Source organism: Capricornis sumatraensis, chromosome 1 (assembly GCF_032405125.1).
Source record: "Capricornis sumatraensis isolate serow.1 chromosome 1, serow.2, whole genome shotgun sequence".
Classification (NCBI taxonomy): Eukaryota; Metazoa; Chordata; class Mammalia; order Artiodactyla; family Bovidae; genus Capricornis; species Capricornis sumatraensis.
This window is the reverse complement of record NC_091069.1, coordinates 164,884,010-164,904,803: the sequence shown is the minus strand read 5'-3', so window position 1 is coordinate 164,904,803 and position 20,794 is coordinate 164,884,010. Positions and strand designations below refer to the sequence as shown.

Below are 20,794 nucleotides of genomic sequence, written 5' to 3'. Positions count from 1 at the left end.
CTCGCTATGCACGAGAGATTTGAGGGGTATGACATGAGTGCTCTTGCTCTAAAGCTAAATTGAGAGGATGGTTTAACAACTCCATATAAGTAGTTTTTTTGTTAGACTTTTTTATTATACATTGAGTATTTAAGATACTTGGCATCCTTACAACAGGAAATTGTGTTTCCATATACCAAGCAACAAACTATTGAAAATTGACATTAAAATAAAATACCATTGGGATTCCCTGTTGATTCAGTGCTTAAGACCCTGCGCTCCTAATGAAAGGGGCCTGGGTTTGACCCCTGGTTAGGGAACTAGATCCCGAATGCTGCAGCGAAGGTCATAGTTTCCCCCCACTACAACTAAGACACTGTGTGAAGACACTGTGTGGCCAAAATTAATTTTTTTTAAAAAAGCATTTACAGAAGCATCAAAAAAGTGAAATACTTAGGGACAAATCTGACCAAAAATGTAAAAAACCTGCACACTGAAAACTACTAAACATTGCTGACAAGCGTGAAAAAAGGTCAGTAAATGGAGACATACACCTTGTGCATGGGCAGGAAGACTCAATATTGTTAAGATCACAACTCTATATTAAAAATTAAAACCCTTGAATTATACACTTAAAGTAGGTGAATTTTATACTATGTAAATGATACTTCAAGAAGGCTGTTTAAGAGAAAAACAAGAACAGTGTACAGGGATTGGGTTCATACACGTAAATGCAATAAAACTTCTAGAAGAAAACAAAGATCTAAATCTTAATGACCTTGGGTCAGACAAAGATTTGTTAGATATGACCCTGAAAAGTATGATCCCCAGAAGTTCTTCCAAATGTACAATTTCTGCTGTGTGAAAAACACTGCTAAGAAAATGAAAAAAGCCACAGCTGGGATAAATCTTCTGCAACACACATAACTTGGAAAGGACATGTATTCATAGTAACTTAAGTCTCAATATTTCAAACCCAGTTTTTTAACAGTAATAGATTGCAACATCTCCTTTACCATAGAAGATACATGAGTGGCAAAGAAGTGCATGAGAAGATGTTCAACATTTAGGGATATGCAAATTAGAACCACAATGAAATATCACTACGAATGTATTAGAAAGGGATAAATTTTAAAAGTTCATAGTGCCAAATGCTAATTTGGATGCAGAACACCTGAAACTCTTGTATACTTAGCTAATGAGCCAGCACCCCCTCTCCTATGTATTTAGGAGAAAGAAAAACTTATATTCACACAAGAATCTGAACAGAAATTGTAGCCAACTTTATAATCTCCCAAAACTAGAAACACCGAAATGCTCTTCTATAAAAGTATAAACTCATACTGCATCTGTATAGGAATGAACTGTTGATGATAATAGTGTGAATCTCAAAGGCATTATGCTGAACGAAAGAAGCCATGCAAATGACTGTGTATTGTGATTCTGTTTATGTGGTAACTCTTGAAAAGGCAAACCTATGGGGAACAAAACAGGTAAATGGCTTCCTGGGAGTGGTGGTAGAGTGAAACTGCGAAAGGTCATGTGGAGACTTTTGGGGTGATAGAATCATTCTGTTTCTTGCTAATCAAGTGGTAGTTCGGTGACTACGTATTTTTCAAAACTTAGAACCTTATGCCTAAAATTAATTTTATATAGGGAATTCCTTGGCTTCCTAGTGGTTAGAGCTTGGTGCTTTCACTCCTGTGGGCCCAGGTTCGATCTCTGGTTGGGGAACTAAGATCCTGTAAGCTGTGCGATGTAACCAAAGGAAAAAGAATTAAAAGAAGTTTTTATGTGAACTTTTTTTTTTAATCTAAGGAATATATTTTTTTTCCTAAGAAAGCAAATTTATCCTCAAAAAGCCTGGAAAAGTAAGCGAACAACTAATAGTTGATATAGATTAGAAAACTGCAAAGTGATAGACTTGAATAGACTACAACAATACTCATTAAATCTGAACAGGCTGAATGCTCTCATTATCAGATTAAAGACACAAGACCTAGGCATTTGCTGTTCACAAGAAGATACACTTAAGGAACACAGAAGTTCAAAGTAAAGAGTGATAGAAAGTACATTATGCAACATTGATGAGAAGAAGGCTGTGTGTCTATATCGATAAACGAAGTAGACTGTAAGATGAGGAATATTACATCAGAAAGGTGGACGTTTCCAAATGATAAAAGGCTTGATTGACCAACTTATAACAGTCCCAAACGTTTATGCTGTTAATAACATAACTTGAAAATAGAAGCAAGCATTGACAGAATTGAAGAGCAAGAAGAAACGAAACACTTCCAAACTATCTTTGATGCCAGTAAACCTTATTGATAAAACCTATCAAAGATATTGTAAGGGTGGAGACGGCTGTGTCAGGGTAAGACTTACTGATGTATCATTTAAACTGACTTAAAGGGGGAGACAGAATAAATTTCAGCAAAGGATGGAAAGACCACCAACTGAGATAGGGCAAATTTCAGGTGAAGCAGATTTTCTGGGTAAGATCAGATATTTATTTTTGGATATGTTTAATTTGAAGTGTCTACTAGAGATGCTTTTGCATATAGGAGTGAATTCTAGGAAGAGACAGAAATTGAATTGGCAGCATTAAATTCATAGGACTATATATGGATTGAAGTCACCAAGAAAAGGTAGGTAGAGAACACGAGGAATACTGACTCGATGTGCAAGGCCCTTATAAAATTGGTTCTGCTTCCTCTTCAACCCTAGCTTCCATGTTTATTACATAAAAACATACTTTGTTTTACTGTAGCAAACTGTGTGTGCTTTGGGGAATACATGCTTCCTCTGTTGGTGTTCTGCCGTCTCCTGCAGTTCGGTCACTCAGTCGTGTCTGATTCTTTGTGACCTCGTGGACTGCAGCACGCCAGGCTTCCCTGTCCATCACCAACTCCCGGAGCTTGCTTAAAGTTATGTCCATCGAGTCGGTGATGCCATCCAGCCATCTCATCCTCTGTCATCCCTTTCTCCTCCCGCCTTCAATCTTTCCCAGCATCAGAGTCTTTTCCAGTGAGTCAGTTCTTTGCATCAGGTGGCCAAAGTATTGGAGCTTCAGCATCAGTCCTTGCAATGAATATTCAGGACTGATTTCCTTTAGGATGGATTGATTAGATCTCCTTGATGTCTAAGAGACTTTCAAGAGTATCTTCACAACCACAGTTGAAAAGCATCAATTCTTTGATGCTCAGCTTTTCTTATAGTCCAACTCTCACATCCATACATGACTACTGGAAAAACCGTAGCCTTGAGTAGACAGACCTTTGTTGGCAAAGTAAGGTCTCTGCTTTTTAATATGTCGTCTAGGTTGGTCATAAGTTTTCTTCTAAGGAGTAAGCGTCTTTTACTTTCATGGCTGCAGTCACCATCTGCAGTGATTTTGGAGCCCCCAAAATAAAATCTCTCACTGTTAGCATTGTTTCCCCTTCTATATGCCATGAAGTGATGGGCCCGGATGCCATGATCTTAGTTTTCTGAATGTTGAGTTTTAAGCCAACTTTCCACTCTCCTCTTTCACTTTGATCAAGAGGCTGTTTAGTTCTTCTATGCTTCTGCCATGAGGGTAGTATCATCTGCATATCTGAGGATATTGGTATTTCTCCCAGCAGTCTTGATTCCAGCTTTTGCTTCATCCAACCCAGCGTTTCTTATGATGTACTCTGCATATAATTTCAATAAGCAGGGTGACAATATACAGCCTTGACATACTCCTTTCCTGATTTGGAACCAGTCTGTTCCATGTCCAGTTCTAACTATTGCTTCTTGACCTGCATACAGATTTCTCAGGAGGCAGGTCAGGACGTCTGGTATGCCCATCTCTTTCAGAATTTTCCACAGTTTGTGGTGATCCACACAGTCAAAAGGCTTTGGCATAGTCAACAAAGCAGAAGTAGATGTTTTTCTGGAACTCCCCTGCTTTTTCTGTGATCCAATGGATGTTGGCAATTTAATCTCTGGTTCCTCTGCCTATTCTAAATCCAGCTTGAACATCTGGAATTCACAGTTCACATACTGTTGAAGCTTGTCTTGGAGAATTTTGAGCATTACTTTGCTACCGTGTGAGATGAGTGCAATTGTGTGGTAGTTTAAACATTCTTTGGCATTGCCTTTTTTTGAGACTGGAACGAAAACTGATGTTTTCCAGTCCTGTGGCCACTGCTGAGTTTCCCAAATTTGCTGACATATTGAGTGCAGCACTTTCACTGCATCATCTTTCAGGATTTGAGATAGCTCAACTGGAATTCCATCACCTCCACTAGCTTTGTTCATAGTGATGCTTTCTAAGGCTCACTTGACTTTGCATTCCAGGATGTCTGCCTCTAGGTGAGTGATCACACACACCATCGTGGTTCTCTGGGTCATGAAGATCTTTTCTGTTCAAGTTCCTCTGTTTATCGCCGCCACCTCTTAATATCTTTGCTTCTGTTAGGTTCATACCATTTCTGTTGTTTATTGTTCCCATTTTGCATGAAACGTTCCCTTGGTGTTTCTAATTTTCTTGAAGAGATCTCTAGTCTTTCCCATTCTATTGTTTCCTATTCTGTTGTTTTCCTCTATTTCTTTGCATTGATCCCGGAGGAAGGCTTTCTTATATCGCCTTGCTGTTCTTTGGAACTCTGCATTCAAATGGGTATATCTTTCCTTTTCTCCTTTGCCTTTCGCTTCTCTTCTTTTCACAGCTGTTTGTAAGGCCTCTTCAGACAACCATTTTGCCTTTTTGCATTTCTTTTTCTTGGGGATGGTCTTTATCCCTGCCTCCTGTACAGTGTCACAAAGCTCTGGCCATAGTCATCAGGCACTCTGTCTAACAGATCTAATCCCTTGAATCTATTTGTCACTTCCACTGTATAATCCTAAGAGATTTGAGTTAGGTCATACCTGAATGGTCTAGTGGTTTTCCCCACTTTCTTCAATATAAGTCTGAATTTGGCAATAAGGAGTTCATGCCCTGAGCCACAGTCAGCTCCCGGTCTTGTTTTTGCTGACTGTATAGAGCTTCTCCATCTTTGACTGCAAAGAATATAATCAGTCTGATTTCAGTATTGATCATCTGGTGATGTCCATGTGTAGAATCTTCTCTTGTATTGTTGGAAGAGGGTGTTTGCTATGACCAGTGTGTTTTCTTGGCAAAACTCTGTTAGCCTTTGCCCTGCTTCATTCCGTACTCCAAGGCCAAGTTTGCCCATTACTCTGGGTATTTCTTGACTCCCTTATTTTTGCTTCCAGTCCTCTATAATGAAAAGGACATCTTTTTTGGATGTTAGTTCTAGAAGGTGTTATAGGTCTTCACAGAACCATTCAACTTCAGCTTCTTCAGCGTTAATGGTTGGGTCATAGACTTGGATTACTGTGATATTGAATTGTTTGCCTTGGAAATGAAGAGAGATCATTCTGTCCTTTTTGAGATTGCATCCAATTACTGCTTTTGAGACTCTCTTGTTGACTATGATGGCTACTCTGCCCATAGTAGTAGATATAGTGGTCATCTGAGTTAAATTCATTCACCCATTCCAGTCTATTTTAGTTCACTGATTCCTAAAATGTCTGTGTTCACTCTTGCCATCTCCTGTTTGACCACTTCCAATTTGCCTTGATTCATGGACCTAACATTTCTGATTTCTATGCAGTATTGATCTTGATAGCATCAGATTTTACTTCCATCACCAGTCACATCCACAACTGGGTGTTGTTTTTGCTTTGGCTCTGTCTCTCTGTTCTTTCTGGAATTATTTCTCCACTGATCTCCAGTGGCATATTGGGCATCTACCGACCTGGGGAGTTCATCTTTCAGTGGCCTATCTTTTTGCCTTTTCATACTGTTCATGGGGTTCTCAGGGCAAGATTACTGAAGTGGTTTGCCATTCCCTTCTCCAGTGGACCACATTTTGTCAGAACTCTCCACCATGACACGTCTGTCTTGGGTGGCCCTACAGGGCATGGCTCATAGTTTCACTGAGTTAGACAGGACTGTGGTCCATGTGATCAGATTGGTTAGTTTTCTGTGATTGTGGTTTTCAGTCTGTCTGCCCTTTGATGGATAAAGAGGCTTATAGAAGCTTCCTGATGGGAGAGACTGACTGAGGGGGTAACTGGGTCTTGTTCTGGTGGGCGGGGCCATTCCCAGTAAATCTTCAGTCCAATTTTCTGTTGTTGGGCAGGCCTTATTCCCTCCCTGTTGTTTGACCTGAGGCCAGACTATGATGGAGGTAATGTGGATAATGGTGACCTGCTGGCACTGCCACACTCAGTGCCCCTCATCCTGCAGCAGGCCACCGCTGACCCATGCCTCTGCTGGAGACTCCCAGACACTCACAGGCAAGTCTGGGTCAGTCTCTTGTGGGGTCACTGCTCTTTTCTCCTGGGTCCTGGTGCACACAAGATTCTGTTTGTGCCCTCCAAGAGTGTGTTTCCACAGTCCTGTGTTAAGTTCTAGCGGCTCTCTAGTGGGGTGAATGATGACCTCCTTCAAGAGGGCTTATGCCATACCCGGGTCTGCTGCACCCAGAGCCCCTGCCCCTGAGGCAGGCCCCTGCTGACCCATACCTGCACAGAAGACACTCAAACCCTCAGAGGCAGGTCTGGCTCAGTCTCTGTGGAGTCTCCTGGTGCACATACCCAAGGTTTTGTTTGAGCCCTCTGAGTGTCTCTGCCAGGTACGGGATTTGATTGTAAATGCGATTTCCCCCTTCTACTCTTGCTGGGGCTTCTCCTTTGCCCTTGAACATGGGGTATATTCTGCAGTTCTTGCCCTCCCACAAAACAAACTCCTAGTCATCCTCCATTACGTTTCCCAGGATCACTTCCATTCTAGTATTTCATATTTATATACATATGCACCTGATGGGAAAAACTGACTCATTAGAAAAGACCCTGATGCTGGGAAAGATTGAAGGCAGGGGGAGAAGGGGACGACAGAAGATAAGATGGTTGGATGATATCACCAACTCAGTGGAACCGAGTTTGAGCAAGCTCCGGGCGTTGGTGATGGACAGGGAGGCCTGGCGTGCTGTTGTGCATGGAGTGGCAGAGTCGGATCCAAGTGAAGGAAACTGAACTGATGTGTTTGCTATTACTGTCATGCTGTTGTATATATACCTGTATTTTCTACTAGATGTAAACTCCTTTGCATTCCAGGTATTAGCACAAAGATGCTAAAATATTCACTAAAATGGACCTGATTTATGCTTTAATTGGTAACTTACTATGTTCTTAAGAACTGTAGAAATTTTTAGATTCACAGATGGAATTCTTAAAAGCTCTATTAATTTTCTTCGATTTCAAAATTTTTTTAAAGCTATTTTTGGATCAAATTCTTTCAGACTTTTAAACCTTTTTGGTTGCTTATAGTCAAATGGTGTTCTAATTACTTGACATTTCTACATAGCTCTGTCTGTTTATGCTGTTGACACTACACATTCTCAGTTTATAAGTTGATACTACTCTGATATATTTAGAATATCCACATCTTGGAATAATTTGGAACTAGGTGATCAGGATTATCGAAGTGTTCCATTTCAATCAGAATATCATGTTCAAGAGGGTTAAATTGTATTTGAAGGTGAATTTTGCTGACAAAATTACATTTAATAGACATTTTGAAATTCTGTTTCTCCCATATGCTGACAGTCTGGTAATGATAAAAATTGATTATAAACAACAGAGCCCTATTGTATAGTGCATGTAACTATATCCTATCTGCTTGGATAAACATAATGGAAAAGAATATTTTAAAAAGAATGTATATATGTGAGTCATTTTATTGTACAGCAGATATTGGCACAACATGGTAAATCAACTATACTTCAATTTAAAAAATCAGACTTGATTAATTTCTTTCTTAAACATTTGTTAGTGTGTGTGCAGAGAAGAATATTGGAAGACTGTATATACCTAACTTATTTCTGTGGTGCTGGATTTAAATTAGGCAGGGGAAGATTAAGCTGTGTATTCACTAATGATTCGGTTCAGTCTCTCAGTCATGTCTGACTCTTTGCGACCCTATGAACCACAGCACGCCACGCTTCCTGTCCATCACCAACTCCTGGAGTCCACCCAAATCATGTCCATTGAGTTGGTGATGCCATCCAATCATCTCATCCTCTTGTCGTCCCCTTCTCCTGCCCTCAGTCTTTCCCAGCATCAGGGTCTTTTCCAATGAGTCAGCTCTTCGCATGAGGTGGCCAAAATATTGGTGGAGTTTCAGCTTCAGCGTCAGTCCTTCCAGTGAACACGCAGGACTGATCTCCTTTAGGATGGACTGGTTGGATCTCCTTGCAGTCCAAGGGACTCTCAAGAGTCTTCTCCAACACCACAGTTCAAAAGCATCCATTCTTCGGTGCTCAGCCTTCTTCACAGTCCAACTCTCACATCCATACATGACCACAGGAAAAACCATAGCCTTGACTAGACAGACCTTTGTTGGCAAAGTAATGTCTCTGCTTTTGAATATGCTATCTAGGTTGGTCATAACTTTCCTTCCAAGGAGTAAGCGTCTTTTAATTTCATGGCTGCAGTCACCATCTGCAGTGATTTTGGAGCCCAGGAAAACAAAGTCAGCCACTGTTTCCACTGTTTCCATCTATTTGCCATGAAGTAATGGGACCAGATGCCATGATTGTAGTTTTCTGATGTTGAGCTTTAAGCCAACTTTTTCACTCTCTTCTTTCAGTTTCATCAAGAGGCTCTTTATTTCTTCACTTTCTGCCATAAGCATGGTGTCATCTGCATATCTGAGGTTATTGATATTTCTCTTGGCATTCTTGATTCCAGCTTGTGCTTCCTCCAGCCCAGCATTTCTCATGATGTACTCTGCATATAAGTTAAATTGTATTCTATATTATTCTTTTTTTAAAGATTTATTTCTTTACTGCACTGGGTCTTTGTTGCTGCATAGGGGCTTTTTCTAGTTGCACTGAACCAGGGCTTATCTCTAGTTGCAGTGCAGTGCCTTCTCTTGTTGGAGAGCCTGGGCTTCATGGTACATGGGCCCAGAGTTGTGGCACCAGGCTTAGTTGCGGCAGGGGATTGGAATCTTCTGGGACCAGGGATTGAATCTGTGCCCCCTGCATTGGCAGGTGGATTCTTCACCACTGGACCACTGAGGAAAGTTCTATGTTCAGTCATGACTGCCCACCCTGATGGAAACTTTTTTAGTAGTAACCTTTTTTAGTTTCAGTCTATCACACTGCACCACAGCCACCTTTTTCTTCTATATGAAATCACACAGTACCTGGTTATTATCTTTTAAAAAATTTATTTATAATCTTGAAGCATGGTTCAGTTCAGTCGCTCAGTCGTGTCCAGCCCTTTGCTGCCCCACGGACTGCAGCGCGCCAGGCTTCCCTATCTGTCACCATCTCCTGGAACTTGCTCAAATTCCTGTCCATTGAGTCAGTGATGCCATCCAACCATCTCATCCTCTGTTGTCCCCTTTTTGTGTCTTCAATCTTTCCCAGCATCAGGGTCTTTTCTAATGAGTCAGTTCTTCCCATCAGGTGGCCAAAATATTGGAGCTTCAGCATCAGTCCTTCCAATGAATTTTCAGGACTGATTTCCTTTAGGATTGACTGGGTTGATCTTGCTGTCCAAGGGACTCTCAAGAGTCTTCTCCAGCCCCACAGTTTAAAAGCATCAATTCTGGAGAAGGAAATGGCAACCTACTCCAGTATTTTTTTTTTTTTTTAATTTTCCTGCCTCTTTAATCCCTTTTATTTTTTTATTTATTTACTTTTTTTTTAATTTTAAAATCTTTAATTCTTACATGTGTTCCCAAACATGAACCCCCCTCCTACTTCCCTCCCTACTCCAGTATTTTTGCCTGGAGAATCCCCATGGACAGAGAAGCCTGGCAGGCTACAGTCTATGGGGTCGCAAAGACTCAGACACAACTGAGCAACTAAGCACACAGTTAATAAAAATGAATGGTGGTTAGTAAAAAAAATAAAAGAATCAATTCTTCAGTGCTCAGTTCTCTTTGTAGTCCAGCTCTCACATTCATATGTGATTACTGGAAAAACCATAGCTTTGACTATATGGACCTTTGTTGGTAAAGTAATGTCCCTGCTTTTTAATACACTGTCTAATTTTATCATAGTTTTTCTTCCAAGGAGCAAGTGTCTTTTAAATTCATGGCTGCAGTCACTATCAGCATGGTAATTACCTAGAAATTATTCTTAAACTCTTTAAAACTCAAGTTCTTCTAAATTACTGTCTAGAAGCTTGACTTCATGGATTCTGTTTTCCTTTATTGTTGTCTACTATTAGAGTTCATAATGTAAATTTGCAGTCACTTAAAATACAGAGACTGGCTTTTAAGAGCCATGGAGATACTGTTTTTTGGTGTTCTGCACAGCAGGCAGGATGTTAATTCCCCAGCCAGGGATCAGACCTGTGCCCCTGAAACTGTGGGGTCTTAACTATTGGGCCACCAGGAAATTCCCCTGGATTGATTTTTAGTATGTTCTAAATATAATCAATATAACCTGTCTTATATTTAAAATAAATTACTGCACCCAGTTTGTAGTAGAGTACTGAAGAGCAGTATTTGGCTAAGTGAAATAAGCCAGATAAAGACAAATACTGGATAGTATCACTTGCATGTGGACTCTTTAAAAAAGAAAAGTGTCATGCTCATAGAAACAGTAGGGAAGTGGTTGCCAGGTTGGTGAAAGGGTACAAACTTTCAGCTATAAGATGAATAATGTCAGAGAATCTAAAATATAGTTGATAACACTATAGTGTAATTTAAGTTTGCTAACAGTGGAACTTAAATGTTCTCACCAAAATAAAAAGTTGATGGATGTGTTAATTAACTAAATGAAAGGAATCCTGCTTTAAAAAAGAGTAGACTGTGTTTTTTACTGGAATGTCTGTATCTTAAAATTTTGTGTGGTTGCTAAGAAATTCAGTGTGCTTACATTTTAAGACATGCCAGATATACAAGTGTGGTCAGTCATAGTGAACAATAAAAATCGATATGAGAAAAATGAAATAATTGAGTTAGCAAGACTAATGTTCCAAATGAGCATAATGCTCTGTAATCAGGTTCTTTGTGTTATAATATTTCAGAGAACATTGTTATCAAAATTAGCTACAATTCTCACCACAAACGTTTTTCTATATGTTAACAAAAGTTGGGAAAAGATACATACATATATTCCCCCCCAGAAAACAATATATCAATATTTTTCTGTGCTAGTAGTATAAATGTATCATGCTGTATTTAATTAACCAGTCCTCTAATGGTAGACACTCAGATTTTTTTCTTTTCCTTTTTTAATGTCATTATAAAAGTGCAATGATTAACCTTTTTATTTAGTCATTTCTCCAACAGAGAGCTTTCAAAACCTCTGTGCATATGATGTAAATGATTAATTAAGGTACACTGTTTGCATTTTCCTGCTATTGACCAGTGTCATTGTGATCTGGAACTATCACCTAACAGTAGGACCTCCATCATTTTCTAGTTTGGTTGGTCTGGGATTGTTTTGTTTATTTTTGAATTCAATGTTCGATTTGACATTGTTTTCTGTAAATCTTTTTACCACCTACTATTAAAATTTTAGGTTTGTCTTGTCACTGTTGATCAACGTTTAGCTCGTGGTGGTGAGATTGACTTGAGCTTCTAAAAAATTTCATTTGTTGACAGGTTGGGCTTCTCTGATAGTTCAGTTGGTAAAAAATACACCTGCACTGCAGGAGACCAGACCCCAGTTCAATTCCTGACTCAGGAAGATCCACTGGAGAAAGGATAGGCTACCCATTCCAGTATTCTTGGGCTTCCCTTGTGGCTCAGCTGGTGAAGAATCTGCCTGCAATGTGGGAGACCTGGGTTTGATCCCTGGGTTGGGAAGATCCCCTGGAGAATGGAATGGCTACCCAGTCCAGTATTCTGGCCTGGAAAATTCCATAGACTGTGTAGTCCATGGGGTCTCAAATAGTTGGACAAGACTGAGTGACTTTGACTTTCACTGTAGGCAAAACAACTTTATTACTGTGAGTCCCAAAACTTTTTAGGCTTTTCCCATGGAACGAGTTGTTTCAGTTAAGTATAGTTTCTTAACAGTGCTACTGTTTTTGATAAGTAGGGTTTTTTTGTGTGTTTTTGTGTTTTTGATAAGTAGTTTTCAAGCTGGTGTTTGTTTTGGTTGGTTGGTTTTGTTTTCAAAATGTAGGTTCCCACGTTCCATTTCCAGAGATCGTGCTTCTGAAGGTGTGTGTGTGTGGTGGGAGCTGGCGGAGACGGGGTGGGGGTGAGGCGCGTGGTGGGAGTGGGTGGTTCCTGTAACCTGCATTTGATTGCCACCCCATGTGTGGTTCCTGTGTCAAGTGAACAGAATGCACATGATTTTTGTGTGTTTTGAGCGTTTTCTTAGAATAAATTCCTGCAGTGGGGTTCCTTTGACGAAGGAAGTGTGCTTTTTAGGCCTCTCAGTGGTGCTAGGTTGTCTTCCAGAGATGCTGTGTCTGTTTACATCCCTGCCAGCTGAGTGTAAAAGTCTTGCTACCCCTTTGCCAATTAGGTGTCATCAATCTTTTTGATCAGTCATAGGTATCTTTAAATTTCTCTGAAAATGTTGGCCTTTATGTGGATTTTTATTCCGGCCTTTTTAGTAATTGTTGTTTATTGCATTTGTCTCAAAACGTATGCACAATTGTATGAAAGCTAGGAGTTGGAATCCGGGTGGAAGGACAGGCAAAATCTACTTATAAATGGTGATGTTCATAGGAAGAGAAGGTGGTATGAAACGGTCGACTTTATCAGTCATGTTAGAAAGCCTTGGTACCCTTTTACTTTAATTTAATCTCCATCATAACAAACTAAGCTTATTATATTTTATTGAGTACATTTGGTTTGTTCCAGTAGCCGGATCGAGCTGGGAGATGTGACACCACACAATATTAAGCAGCTGAAGAGATTAAACCAGGTCATCTTTCCAGTCAGCTACAATGACAAGTTCTACAAGGATGTGTTGGAGGTTGGCGAACTAGCAAAACTTGGTAGGATATGCTTTTTCTTCTTCTTTTCATTTGTTTATTCATGTTCTTGACACCTTGGTTTTAATTAGAGCAAAGGAAAGAGATAACTAATTTAATCTCATTGTTTTACAAGTGAGGAAGTGGGGGCAGTCCAGGTTCTGAGACGAATCAAGATAAATACTTGAATTTTAGAAGGAAATGCTAAATATTTTCTTATTTAGGCTGTGTCTGTGTTTTCACATATTTAGCTTTACTCAAAAGGGGTCTTAAATTCTTAAGGTTTAGGATATTTTTGAGGGTATTGATACATAAGAGTAGCTAATAAAAATGTAATTAATTCTGATAGCAGCAATTTAACTGCTGTCTAAGGCAAGGGAAGATTCAGTAAAATATGTTACTGTGTCTGCTAAATCTTGTGTCTCTGTTTTCTACGGCAGCCTATTTCAATGATATCGCAGTGGGTGCAGTGTGCTGTAGGGTGGATCATTCACAGAATCAGAAGCGGCTTTACATCATGACACTAGGCTGTCTGGCGCCATACCGAAGGCTAGGAATTGGTAACAATTACTTCTGGTTTTTGTTTTCTTCTTCACAGACGCTTATTAACATAGTTCCGTTGCAAGCCCTGTATCGATTTGTCACTAATACCTCTTCTTTTTCTGTTTTCCTTATTACTGGAAGGGTGTAAGATTGCTTTTCTGCTAGAAGTTTTAAACATAGTAGGTAGTGTAGAGAGAACAAAATTTTGGAAAATCAGGCTGCCTGATGTTTACCTCAAATTCCTTTAGGACTCAAAAAGATGTTTAATTTAAAGATTGATTTTTATGAGATTACTTATTTGTTGTTTGTCTCATTAATAGGAACTAAAATGTTAAATCATGTCTTAAACATCTGTGAAAAGGATGGCACTTTTGACAACATCTATCTGTAAGTAAAGTCATACTTAATGATCATATCTAAAGAATTTAATAAATTGGCAATAGAAATCTTTACTAGACAAATTTAAATCTGGTCACTTATTGTCTTTTGGAAATACCATGGAAGTATTAACAATAGTTCTGAAGTTTGTTTTGCTTTAATAATAGATAAGGAACCTTCGATAAAACATTCTTACTTTGCTTTATTACTTCGGAGTGGGAGTTCCTAAGTCACATATGTGAAGCCAAGATTAAGTCTTCAGAATTTAAGAAATGATTAACATGAATATTACTTTTATCATGTCATTCTGAGTTTCGTTCAGGGCTTTCAGTGACACGCTCTTTAGTAGTAGAGTTTAATCATCAAAATCAGAGGGTACTTAGCTGATTTATACTTGAATCTTAAGAGTAAGGCGAAGATGGTGACTTTGGCCTCTTGTATTTTCACTGAAGCTTACTTGGTTTGCAGTAGTATTGTGCCAGTCTCTGCTCATAGCATGGTGACTCAGTTACGCACTTACATTCTTTTTTTTTTCAATATTTTCCATTATGGTTTATCATAGGATATTGGATATAGCTTCTAATATGGATTCTTTTATAATACAGATATTAAGATTATTCTCATTTTCAGCCAGTTTGAAGCTGTCTGTGGAGGATACATAAAAGCTGATGAAATCTTCATTTCTTTTTTCTGATACCCTTTTACATCTCAGGCATGTCCAGATCAGCAATGAGTCTGCAATTGACTTCTACAGAAAGTTTGGCTTTGAGATTATTGAGACAAAGAAGAACTACTATAAGAGGATAGAGCCCGCAGATGCTCATGTGCTGCAGAAAAACCTCAAAGTCCCTACTGGGCAGAACGCAGACGTGCAAAAGACAGACAACTGAACAAATTTCAGATGAACTTTTCTTGCACTTGCTTGTCGCCAAATAAAAGAGAGGCCCATTGATTCCCCACCCCTCCTTTCTTTTAAAACTTTCACCCTTCCTTGTTCTTTCTTTTCCTCCTTTCAAAACTTGCTTCCCTTTCCTCTAAAAGTTTTAAACTTTTAAGGACTTATTAATCATGTTTGGATTGTTTTAGTTTTCTTATTTTTGTGAGGTGGTTTGATTGTAGGAAGGAGAAGGTATAGATCAGTTTAGTTTCACAGTTAAGATATATAGGGTCCCAAAAATTTGAGTGTCAAATTTCCATTTTTTTTCAAATGTCCTGCTTTCACATTGAAGGGCAGAGCCTACAAAATATTGTATATTTCAAAGGACAAAAAGCAGCAGCAGCAATATCTTGTTCTCTAACTCTTAGACAAGTTTAGTGTGTTTGTGGTACTTTGGGTTTTTAAAGATTTTGTGGGATACTAATCCCTATACATTGCCTTCACTCCACCTTTTGTCCTTCTGAGTATTATCTCAGGATTTAGGCCATTGTTATCCTTGTAAGAAATACTAAGCTTATTTTGTTCTGTTAAGCAGTTATTTCTTCCTTCCTTGCTGGTGGCTGAAGGTGGGTGGGACAGTTTGAATTGGTAGTATTAGATTTTGGTCTCAGTATGTGAGTTAAACTGCTTTTTGCTAATGAGTGGGCTGGTGGTTAGCAGGTTTGTTTTTCCTGCTGTTGATTGTTACTAGTGGCATTATCTTTTAGCATATGGGCTGGTGAGATTAATTTTTTTTTTAATATCCCAGCTAGAGATATGGCCTTTAACTGACCTAAAGAGGTTTGTTGTGATCCGCTTTTTTTCTCCTGTTGTTTTTCTTCAGTAAACCCACAGTAGTTGGTCAGACCTTAAAAACGGAGTTGATGTCCTTGATAGGTCAGTGCCCTTAAATAAACCTGAAGTAGGTATTGTCTCCTGGACATACAAAAAAACACCTAAACGGAAGCTTAGATGGATTTGTGGCACAATAAATGCATTTAATGTCAGCTAACGCAGACTGTTAGAAGTGTGGCCACTGAGCATTTGATTTTAGAGGAAAGAATATCTAGACAGTATTTTTGAGAATAACATAGCTGTGCTATTGCTTATCTGTTGGAGAACATCCCAGATTTGCTTACATTCTGTGCCTGTAATACTGAGTTTAAGGATTTGGGGAAGGGGGAATTATTAAACTCATTGCTTCTGTTCTTGGGAAAAGTAGAAGTCTAGAAGTGTTAATAACACGAATGTCACTGTGACCTCCTGTACCAAAAGGACTGGTTTATGCCAGATCATTTTCTGGCACTTAGGGAGTGGCTTTGACTGGTCAGTAACTTTCTGTAAGATAGAAGACCTCTAAAATTTTCAGGCTTTCCTCCATAATCCCATCTCCAATATTCAAAATTTTCTACATTGCCAATACCAGTGGCCTAAGAAATGTTTTCATTAGACTTAAAACAATGCACAGAGCTTGAATTTTCTGTCATTTGACTTTAAAAAGAAGGTTGGTTGATAACATTTGTCCTCTTGTGTAAATTCTGGCATACAAGTTTCATCTCTTCAAATACATTGAATGACAAGATTATTTTACACAATGTTTATGCACATCTTATAATCTTAAGTTCTTATTTGAGAATGTGAAAATGCAAGGTACAATAGACTTCAACCGTCTTAGTTGAGTGCCAAGAATAATATAGGAAAGGAAGATAGTTGATGAGTGAGTTCATAGAGTTCTAATCTTAAGATAGTAAACATGTAGAAAGACCTTGCTGATTTCTTGGGTATCAGTTTCTTAAGCAGTCCAAATCTAAGCTTAGAAGAAAAGTTTAGCATTGAGCACCTTTACCTTCATGGATAAGCTTCAGCTTGCTCTTGCCAAGAGAAGAATGCTTGAGTTACAGAAGGCAAGATTAGTTTGAAGAATTCAGTCTTTTTGTAAACTTCAGATGTCAAAATAGATTTTGATATATAAATGAGTTTTGTGAGATGACACTGCCTCTATTTCTATAACCATTTCACCTGGACTATCTAATCAGTCCTATGAATGTATCCCTAAATGTGGTTAATGAAAACCGAATAGCTGCCTCATGACAACTAAGTACATATTATTTATGGAGGAAAAAATATTAAATTTTGAATTGAGTGTATAGGCTCCCTATCATTTCAGTGTTTCTTTCTCCACACTAGTCACTGACTTTAACCTAAATTGTGTCTGTAAAACGTGAATTGTCCTACATCAGACTTACATGAAATAATTCCATCCGTTTATGGAGGAGGAGGATGTAGAAGAGGTAGAAGCTAGGCACTCTTTCATGTGCCTAGAAGTCAGTAAAGACCGAAATAATGTCCCATGTTGAGTTGCTTAATTCTGAAATGTGATAATTATCATTGAGGTAAAATAATTCTATTAACTAGAAGATCACAAAATGTACCCATCGTATTTTTTAGGGAAGATAGTTCTTTTCTCTGGGGCAAATAGGTTAAATTATATCATATGGTAATTACATTTAGGTTCTAAAGAAAAGAATCTGCAGAGAAATCTATGCAATATATAATTTGTCCAGATTAGTTTTCATTTGGGGAAAGAAGTTCTGAAATATCCCCAAAGCAGTTTACTTGTCAATTCAGACTCCTCCAAAAATAGAACTAACTATTGGGAAACCGTGGAATGTGGGATGGAAAAGAAAAGCTCCCTCAGTTTTTTGGAGGGAATAACTTTAAAAATACTTAAATAGCTACGTTTACTTGGTGCGGTTAAGATTTAAACTTGTTGATTTTAACATTGCTGTTACATCTGAAAATAAAACTTATGTGATGTTCTGGTAGAAATCTGTGATGTCTGGTAAATGTCAAAGAAATGTAAATGCATTGTGTTGAATTCTGAGATCAGCAGCTATATGTAGTCATTGCTTCCTGTTGCCCATACTGTTTTATGTACTTTCACGTTTCTTTAAGATCTAACTTTAATTAAAACAGGCCAAATGTAATCAAGGCCTCCTAATTCAGACCTTTTGAAACTTGATAGAAACACTGTTCAGTATCTACAGTTCAGTCCCAACGAGAGAAAAAAGTAAGATCCAAAGGGCTGTCTTACTGCTGCCATATTTTGAATGCAGTTGTTAAAAACCACTAGACACTTTAGGCTGTGATTTAATTAGCAGTGTTCATCGACTGGCGATAACTTATATTCAGATTTTTTTCTTTAAAAACGTGGCTTAAAACAATGAACATGCATCATCACCCACAGTTTCTGAGTCAGGAATCCAAGGGCAGCTTAGTTGGACGATTCTGGCTTAAGGTCTCATCGGGTTACAGTACTGTCATCAAGGCCTGGAGAAGCTACTCTGGAGATGGCTGACTCATGTGACTGTTGGACGGATTCAGTTCCTTTCTATATGGGTGTCTCCACAGCACCTCCTGAATGACAGCTGCCAGCGGACTTGGCCCCAGAGCGAATGATCCTGGAGAGTAAGCAGAAGCCATACTCTTACATAATTCTAACTTTTCTAGCGGTATAATTTGAACATTCCTGGGAAATTGAGTCCTGTGATGATGAGTAGAAGTGGTGAGCCTTTAAGAACTTTGCAGATATAATAAGCCATATAGAAGAGAGTCCTGAATTGGACTTCCTTACAGTGCCATGCTATAGGAATTTAGTCCTTGTTCAAGATACAACCAAGTAACAGCCATATGGAGAAAGGTGTGAGTCAGATTCTTAAATGTAGGTGTAGTTACCTTGATGGGACATGGAGAAACGTGAAGTCTGGGGCAGAAATGCTCAACCTTTTCAGTTCTCTAAAGCAGTTTGATAAAAATCTGAAATCAGTCATTGGGAGCATAAAGTTAATATGAATCAATCACTACCTAGAATTTAAATCTCAAAGACATACAGCCTGTTTTATATTAATTTGTGATGAAGCTTAAACCCAGCATTTGGGAAAATAGTCTGTTGGGTGGGTTTATTTGAGGTTAGTGAACTTCGAATTAGATACTCCTGATAAGCTGAAAACTTCCACATACCACTGTCTTCAAAAACTCAAGACATCCTTTTTAAAGGAATCTAAGTATAAATTAATTCTCCCCTTCCCTGGCAGCTCAGACCTTAAAGCATCTGCCTGCAAAGCAGGACACCCAGGTTTCATCCCTGGGTTGGGAAGATCCCCTGGAGAAGGAAGTGGCAACCCACTCAAGTATTCTTGCCTGAAGAAATCCATGGATAGGAGCCTGGTGGCTACAGTCTATGGGGTTGCAAAGAGTTGGATACGACCGAGTGACTAACACTTCCAATTTCAATTATAGTTTAAATCACATCATATTAAATGGCTATAGCATCAAGAAAATGACTTAATGTTTTTGTTTCCTTGACCAAACTTATGAGCCCATCTAATTCATCTTTTAGAAACCATATTAGCAATATCAAAAATTCTCTGTAAAGATTTGAACAATCTTGAATCCTCTTTGTCACTAGTAATCCATATACTAAATGAAATAAAACTATATACTAAATATAGGTACCACAAGTAAAACTGCTTATGCAGGTGAAATTTGAATACACAACTTGAAATAATTAGTATTCAGAAGAGTAAAATCTGGTAAGATGAGAACTTTATTATAGCAACCTAAAAGCTACTATAAAACTTTCACTTTCTCCTTAACCATCTTCCATTGTGAGAAAGTTAGCTGCCTTTCATTGATGTCAGTTCAGTCATTCAGTCATGTCTGACTCTTTGCAACGCCATGGACTGGAGCACACCAGGCCTCCCTGTCCATCATCAAATCCCGGAGTTTACTTGGTGATGTCATCCAACTATCTCATCTCTGTCATCCCTTTCTCCTGTCCTTTTCAGTCTTCCCAGCATCAGGGTCTTTTCCAATGAGTCAGTTCTTTGCATCAGGTGGCCAAAGTATTGGAGTTTTGGCTTCAGCATCAGTCCTTCCAATGAATATTCAGGACTGATTTCCTTTAGGATGGACTGGTTGGCTGTCCTTGCAGTCCAAGGGACTCTCGAGTCTTCTTCAACACCATAGTTCAAAAGCATCAGTTCTTTATGGTCCAACTCTCACATCCATACGTGACTACTGGAAAAACCATAGCCTTGACTGGACGAACCTTTGTTGGCAAAGTAATGTCTCTGCTTTTTAATATGCTGTCTAGGTTGGTCATAACTTTCCTTCCAAGGAGTAAGCATCTTAATTTCATGGCTGCAGTCACCATCTGCAGTGATTTTGGAGCCCCAAAAGATAAAGTCTGCCACTGTTTCATTGTTTCTCCATCTATTTGCCTTGAAGTGATGGGACCGGATGCCATGATCTTAGTTTTCTGAATACTGAGCTTTAAGTCATCTTTTTCATTTTCCTCTTTCACTTTCATCAAGAGGCTCTTTAGTTCCTCTTTGCTTTCTGCCGTAAGGGTGGTGTCATCTGCATATCTGAGGTAGCCCCTTGGACAAATTTAGAGCATGGTTCCTGGGTTATTGCCAGTCCTTAAAATTATTAAAAAAAAAAAATTCTTGTAAATTAAAAGGCTTAGTACAGAGGCATGGTCAAAGAATGTACCCCCAATGTCTGAGGGCCTGACAGTACCACAGTGGAAAAGATAGGCATGGCCCTGCCCTGGTGATCTTAATAGCCCAAGTTATTCAACAGTATTTCAATACAGAACCAACTAAGATTAATAAAAGTGAGACACAAGTATTAACATACTATCAGCACTTATCAACTAGATAATGAAATATTAACCCATTCACAATTATCATAAAGGAGGGAGATTAGTGAAAGTTATATTTTATATAAAATATGATGGTCCTATGAAGCTTACTGTATAGGGCCTTCCCTGGTGGTCCAGTGGTTAATTCAGTGGGCATGGGTTCGCTAAACACAAGTGAACCAGAAGAGATGGAAAAGACAATGTAAACACTAATAAAAGCAACATTGGAGTAGGTAATACGAAAGTAGATTTTGGAACAAAATATATTTCCAGGGGTAAAG

At 38.8% G+C, this 20,794-nt stretch overlaps 1 protein-coding gene across 2 annotated transcripts in view; it reads left to right on the top strand.

Annotated features, from left to right (window-relative positions):
* The window catches only part of NAA50 (N-alpha-acetyltransferase 50, NatE catalytic subunit), a 31,350-nt gene extending 13,635 nt beyond the window's left edge, over positions 1–17,715 (top strand). Inside the window, exons 2-5 of one of the 2 annotated variants that reach the window (XM_068966030.1) lie at positions 12,860–12,993; positions 13,410–13,529; positions 13,833–13,899; positions 14,603–17,715. In XM_068966030.1, coding sequence (XP_068822131.1) covers positions 12,860–12,993; positions 13,410–13,529; positions 13,833–13,899; positions 14,603–14,780 — 499 coding nt within the window. In that variant the 3' untranslated portion in view covers positions 14,781–17,715. Of the gene's footprint in view, positions 1–12,856; positions 12,994–13,409; positions 13,530–13,832; positions 13,900–14,602 lie in introns of both variants that reach the window. The other variant, XM_068966020.1, reaches the window with a different exon arrangement.
* Positions 17,716–20,794: the final 3,079 nt, after the last annotated feature.